Source organism: Jaculus jaculus, chromosome 3, assembly GCF_020740685.1.
Source record: "Jaculus jaculus isolate mJacJac1 chromosome 3, mJacJac1.mat.Y.cur, whole genome shotgun sequence".
Lineage (NCBI taxonomy): Eukaryota > Metazoa > Chordata > Mammalia > Rodentia > Dipodidae > Jaculus > Jaculus jaculus.
The window spans coordinates 89,829,917-89,836,885 of NC_059104.1; the positions used below are offsets into that span (position 1 = coordinate 89,829,917).

Here is a 6,969-nt window from a genome sequence, read left to right on the forward strand (position 1 = left end):
TTCTCACATCTCTATGACACATGAGTAGCAACAAAGAAAAGCAAACTTGACTAGAAACTCAGAGAGAAGGTGGAAATCATGGAGGATAGCAAAGCATTTGTGATTAGTCAGGTAGCAAATGAGCTAAATTGAGGAGATGTTCAAAGGTGCATTAGTCAGGGAAGGTCAAGGTTCCAGACATCAGAGGAGAACATATTTGTTGCAAATAGGAAGTAGGTGCTTTTGGAAGATGACGAGTAACAAAGGGTTGTTCTATTACAGGTTCATTTGTGTAAACAAAAGAAGTAGGATTTTTAAAGGCACAAAAGAGTGATAAAAATGGAATGAAATGAGTTTTATTGCTGTGAATATCACCATCTTGATAATAATCCAATTATAATTAGATTTTTGTCTGTTATGATGCCAAAATTAGGTTTAGTTGAAAATAATACCAATTGTCAAATTCCAAGCTATTGACTCATGTTGGATGATAATATATGCTTAATGGAAATCTCTCTCTTGAACCACTCAGCTCATTTCAAGGAGAGAAGAATGAGCACAAGAAATCGTTCTTCAGCAACTGTGTTCATCCTTGAGGGGCTAACCAGACAGCCAGGGCTCCAGCTCCCACTCTTCCTCCTATTTCTGCTGATTTATGCACTCTCCATGGCAGGAAATCTGGGTTTGGTATTTTTAATCAGGATCAGCTCTCAGCTTCATACACCCATGTATTATTTTCTCAGTAACTTATCTTTTATAGATCTCTGCTACTCCTCTGTCATAATACCCAAGATGTTGATGAACTTTGTATCAGAGAAAAATTTCACATCCTTTCCTGCATGCATGACTCAGCTGTTTCTGTTCTGTTTCTTTGGAATCAGTGACTCCTACATGTTGAAAGCAATGGCATATGATCGTTACGTTGCCATCTGCAACCCCTTGCTCTACAAGGTCACCATGTCCCACAGAGTCTGTGTGCTGCTGGTCACTAGTGTATATACTATGGGGACCTTCGGGGCCTTGGTTCATACATGCTACATAGCCAGTCGCTCCTTCTGCGGGACAAATGTCATCCACCATTACTTCTGTGACATTCTCCCTCTTCTAAATATATCTTGCTCAAGAGACCACATCAAGGAGCTTTTGGTGATGATTCTGGTTACATTTAATGTATTTGCATGTGCCGTAGCCATCTTCATCTCTTATGCCTTCATCCTTGCCAGCATCCTGCGAATACGTTCAGCTGATGGTAGGTCTAAGGCCTTCAGTACCTGTAGCTCTCACCTTGCAGCTGTTGGGGTCTTCTATGGCTCCATCATATTCATGTATTTTAAACCATCCACAGATGACACAACCCAGGAAAAAGTGGCATCTGTGTTTTATACTACAGTGATTCCCATGCTTAACCCCCTTATCTATAGTCTTCGAAATAAGGATGTCAAAGAAGCCCTTAAAAAATTTTGGAATGGTGGGATATTGTAGGCAGAAAAATGACATATTTTAAGCTAGCAATTTTAAACATATACTTTATTTGTTTCTTTTGCCTGCTGGTAAGAATAACTGGTTTCAAGTTGAAGAACTATGTTCAGTGAAAATGTCTAGATCATTTATTTTTGTTGACCCTCACTTCCCCTCTTGGTGTCCCTACTCTCAACACAGTACTTCCTACAAACTAGCCTACTTTCTTACCCACCGGTATAAGCAGGTAGAAATATCTCATCAAAAGCATTTTTAAAAAAGTAAGACAGCTGGTTGTGGTGGCACACACCTTTAACCCCAGCACTTGGGGGCAGAAATAGAAGGATCACCATGAGTTCATAGATTTATGAGCTGAAGCATTAAAGGAAGAAGTGTCTTTCTGTGTAACTGTCTTTCAAATGATAGAGCTTATGTAAACACAAGGATATAAGTATGTATGTGATTGTATAATTGCACATAGTATAATATGAGCAATGAGAATATTGATGGTAAAAGGTTAACAGGTAAAAGCATGTAGATGATCAATACTGTTACCTTGCAACTTTTCTCTGAGTTGTTCAAAATTAGCAATAGCAGAAGAAAAATCACTCTATCACCGAGTTATCTAATGAACCAACTAAAATATGGCTTTGAGCAATAATAAAAGTGACCCAAAATGGTATGCATATAACAAAGGCAGTTAGAAGAGGCAGAATTTTGGATACATCTTGAGAATCAAACAACATTTGCTGATGAACTTTCTGTACCTTGCAAGAGGATCAGGAAAAAAAACACTCTGATGTTTTTGCCCTAAAACTTGGATTGGCAGGGTGGCAATTTGAAATAATATGAAACGTTTTGGTTGGAATCTACTTGGGAAAGGATATATTCAGTCAACATTAATGGCTAAATTTTGTTTACTTAAAAAGGTGTATTTTCAGGATATGTTCTGAAATATGTTCTATATTTTATTTGTGTACCAGCACATATTGTTGAAAAATATTTGTCTAGGAAATAGCACATAAGGATTCTTCATTTCAAAGAAGAAACCAGGTTACATTAGAAAAATAAATAGAGTGAATCAGGGCTGTGGACAGGCATTTATACTCACATCCCTGAAGGAAAGACATTACCAAAATAGCTGTCATGTTTCATATAGAGCTCTTCTCCTACAATTAGATTGGGATCAAATATAAGGAAAAAAACAAAAAAAAAAACTAAAAGATAAAATGAGTCCACATTGAAAATAACAGGAAGATATGGAGTTTCAATACTCAATGTACTCTCTTCAGATGTGTTGGTTCTTCACTATGACAATAACAGAACATAGTCATTATATTAGGATTTAGGAAATCCAGACCAATATTTACCAAAATAGTCCTCTCAGTTTTCTATGTATCTTTCTGGCTTCTATGATGATGAAAATTTTTACTTTCCCTATATACAAATGTTCTTCATTTGCAGATTCAATAAACCACACATGGAAGGTATTTGGAAATACAATTTATATCTACCATGTAAAGACTTCATTATTCTTATTACTGAAACAATATGACAACTAATTTACTTGAAGTAATCTAGAGGTGATTGAAAGTGTATAGGGGCTTAGTGATTAAGGTGCTGGCTGGTGAAGCCTAAAGGACCCATATTTGATCCCCTAGTACCCATGTAAGCCAGATGTATAAGGTGGTGCATGCATCTGGAATTCATTTGCAGTGGCTAGAGGCCCTGGAATTCCTAGTCTGTATCTGCCTTCCCCTCTCATAAATAAATAAATATATTAAATAAATAAATAAATAAATTTCAAGTATATGGTAGAATATATAAGTGAAAGTATGCAAATACCATGGATAGACAGTAGGAAGAATAAACTTGCCAGGTAATCAGGGAAAGTCCTAGAGATTCAGCACCTTGCTCTGTGCCTTGGCTGCAATTAAGCTGCTCCTTTTGTTTTTATCTTAGGAATGGAACAGATAAAGTGAATGCTGGGGTTAAAACAGTTAAGTCTGAAACACTGGGCAGGAACAAGAGGCCTTGAGCTGGGTATGAGACAGATAAGTGCATAGAGAAAGACAGGGCTCGAAGAAAAACAAGAAAGCCAGTCCCAAAAGGCTCCAGCTGACCCCTCACAGTTTCCCTTCCCCATTTGCTTTTTATTCTAGATTCTACTTTGTTACTCCATTGCAAAGCTGGCAGGTGGGCCCTGATCCCTCCTCTGCCCAGTCACTGAGACAAAAAGGAACATGAGGGCTGGAGAGATGGCTTAGCGGTTAAGCGCTTGCCTGTGAAGCCTAAGGACCCCGGTTCGAGGCTCGGTTCCCCAGGTCACACGTTAGCCAGATGCACAAGGGGGCGCACGCGTCTGGAGTTCGTTTGCAGAGGCTGGAAGCCCTGGCGCGCCCATTCTCTCTCTTGCCCTCTACCTGTCTTTCTCCCTGTGTCTGTCGCTCTCAAATAAATAAATTACAAAAAAAAAAAAAGCTAAAAAAAAAAAAAAAGGAACATGACTAGTGCCCTGATTAAAAAAGAGGCACATGGATACCTCATGAGGATGATTGGCTCAGAACTTCACTTCTCCATATCTTAGTCCAATCATTTCAAAGATAGACTTATTTATGTAGCCAGAAAGGCTTATCAACCCCATAACAAAAAAAGTCATTGGCAACCCACTTTCCTGGCCCTCTCTCTGTTGCAGAGAGCATCTTTCACTTTTCAATAGGAGACATGTCTTTGGATACCCTCTTCTATGGAACTACAGGAGAGTGCCTCCCTCTGCTTTTTAATGCAATAAAGTTTGTTTCTTCTTTGTAATAAGCTTTTTCTCTTAACTTGCTTTCTCTGTGTAATAAATTTCCCCTCTAAAGTTTATCCTGTGTTGTCCATGAAATTCATTCTTTGATTTCCATGAGACAAAGAACCAGGAGCCACTGACTCAGCAATGCTTTGATGATCATAGAGAGTGTTCCACTACTTTCTGAGCTGAGCCCACCTAAGAACCCACATACGGCTTTGTCACGGTCAAAACTAACTGTAAGACCATGACATTTAATCTGTGTGTCTTGAGAATCTATATTTCTCTTTTTTTTTTCTTTTTCTGGAATAGCTATACAATATTTTTACTTATCAAAGGATCTTGTGTTAATTAACTTTTCATTTCTATTATAAATATCTGAGATATTCAATTTATAAAGAGAAAAGTTTATCTAGGATAACAATTTTGGAGATTCAATCCGTGGCCAGTTAGTACTATTGTTTTGGACCTAAAGCAACACAGAACAACATGGCAAGGACTGACTGTATGCCAGACCACCACTCCAGTGATCTGAAGACTTCCAATAGGCTCCAACTATTCATGGTTACATTAGCTCCAAGTAGCACCAAGCTAGTGACCAAACTTTGAAACCATCAACCTTTGGGGGACATTCCAGAAGTAAATTACAATATCAGAGTAGCACAAATCCATGTAATAAAATGACCTGTCTGCCCCTCAGTGAACCTTTCTGAGGACATATTTGTCTTTATATCTTTATAAGTGATTACAAAGTGATATTTGATGTGGTTTGGTTTGGTTTGGTTTTGTTGGGTTTTCGAGGTAGGGTCTCCCTCAAGCTCAGGCTGACCGGGAATTCACTATGTAGTCTCAAGGTGGCCTCAGACACCTGGCAATCCTTCTACCTCTGATTTCCATGTGCTGGGATTAAAGGCGTGAGCCACCTCGCCCAGCTGTGATATTTGATGTTTTAATTAGTGATACCATTTTATGTATGTGTGTACTGTCTGTGAATTGCAGACACATATGCATATTGTCATGCCATTTTATTGCTCCTCTATTTTATTTCTTTCATTTAAATATATTTAAAATGAGAATAATTATTTTCATAAAATGAAAGTGATTATAAAAATTATCTAATCAATTTGACCATAGGAAATAATAATGCTATACAGCAGGCACACATACTTTGTACAGCATGCCAGAAATTTGAACAACAGAACAACATAGAACCTGATGCCTCTCCACTTCTCTGGTTTTCATTGTTAATTGCTTTGTGGTATCAGTAATTACTGTCCCTCTTTCACAGACTGTTGAACAAGTTATGCTGGGAATGCAACACTACAAAAGCCCATTTTATGACATGAATAGTAAGTATGACATAAAAATTTAGAAGTATCCATTGAATTATATAACAAGATACATTAAAAAAAAGAATAGCTGCTGTCAAAATGTTCACTAATGTTCTAGATGAACAAACAGCAATTTTTTTAAATGCCAGAAAACAGAGGAAAAAAAAAGTTTAATAGATTGTGCTTTCCAGAGCAGTTTTAGGCTAGAAATGTTGAACGAAGAGAATTACATCTTCATATACCTCTGCTGTCCTTCTACTCCCAGAGTAGTTACCCCTATCATTAATATATTTTTACCAAGGTGGCATATTTGTTCAACAGATGAGCAAGTATTGTCATAATACCAATAAGCAAACTCCATCAATCACAAGAGGCCCGCTCTCTTGTTCTACATGTATTCCACAAGTTTGGTAAGTGTGCCATGATCTATCTACCATCACAGTGTCACACAATTTGGCCTTGTTTCCCTAAAAATATGCCACATTCCTCCTACTCCGCCCTTTTTCTTCTACTCAATCCTCAGGCACCTACTGACTTCATTATCTTCAAATTTTTAATTTTTACATCTGTTATGTATTCAGAATCAAAGAGGATGTAGGCCTTTTATCAACTATTTTCATGTAAGTGAAATAATTTTTAAACTAGGAGGTAATTCTTAAATTATCGCTCTCTCTATATATATCTATTTATATCTATATCTATATAATTCAATAAGTCATTTTTAATTGATAAATAATTCTCCATTGTACAGATGAATATTAGATTGCTTATCCATTTGCTTTTTGGGTAAACTATATTGCATACAGCTACTGGTAATTGCATTGCTAATCTGGATTGTCAATTTGATTTAATTGAGTTGTTCTGGGATATCAGTGGAGTGCATCTCTGTTTCCACAGGCTGTTTGCAGAGACAATAACTAAGTGGGGAACTCCCACCCTCAGTGTAGTTAACTTAAATGAAGTAGAATTTGAAACTTCAAAAAAATCAACCTGATTCTCAAGGACTTTATCACAGTAGGTCCTAATTAAAAAGTAAATATTTGAATGAGCTTACTGGTTTGGAGCAGTCACATTATCATGTTAATCCTAAATCTGAGGCTGCAAAAGAAATACAAATGCCTCAGGTTTACAAGAAAGACAAGATAACAAAATGATGTATTTTTTTTTAAGCAGATGATGTTAATTTGCCATAAATATAGTTTGGATTCAACTATAAGTTTAGGAACCTGGTAAATCTTTTCTATCTTATGAACTTGGAGACACATAACTTCTTGAAATCTATTAAGATGGGGTTTTTAAATCTATTAAATATAACTCACAAAACATTAAAGTGATTTAAAAATAGCATTAAGAGATATATATTTTAAAACATGTATTTTATAGAGACAATAAGCAAATAAAATACTTTGC

At 36.7% G+C, this 6,969-nt stretch overlaps 1 protein-coding gene across 1 annotated transcript; it reads left to right on the forward strand.

Annotated features, from left to right (window-relative positions):
* The first annotated feature begins 528 nt into the window (after positions 1–528).
* Positions 529–1,461, forward strand: LOC101595903 (olfactory receptor 8D2-like). Its single transcript, XM_004670556.2, has one exon. It carries the CDS (start codon positions 532–534, stop codon positions 1,459–1,461), a length of 930 nt encoding a protein of 309 aa, XP_004670613.2. The 5' UTR covers positions 529–531.
* Positions 1,462–6,969: the final 5,508 nt, after the last annotated feature.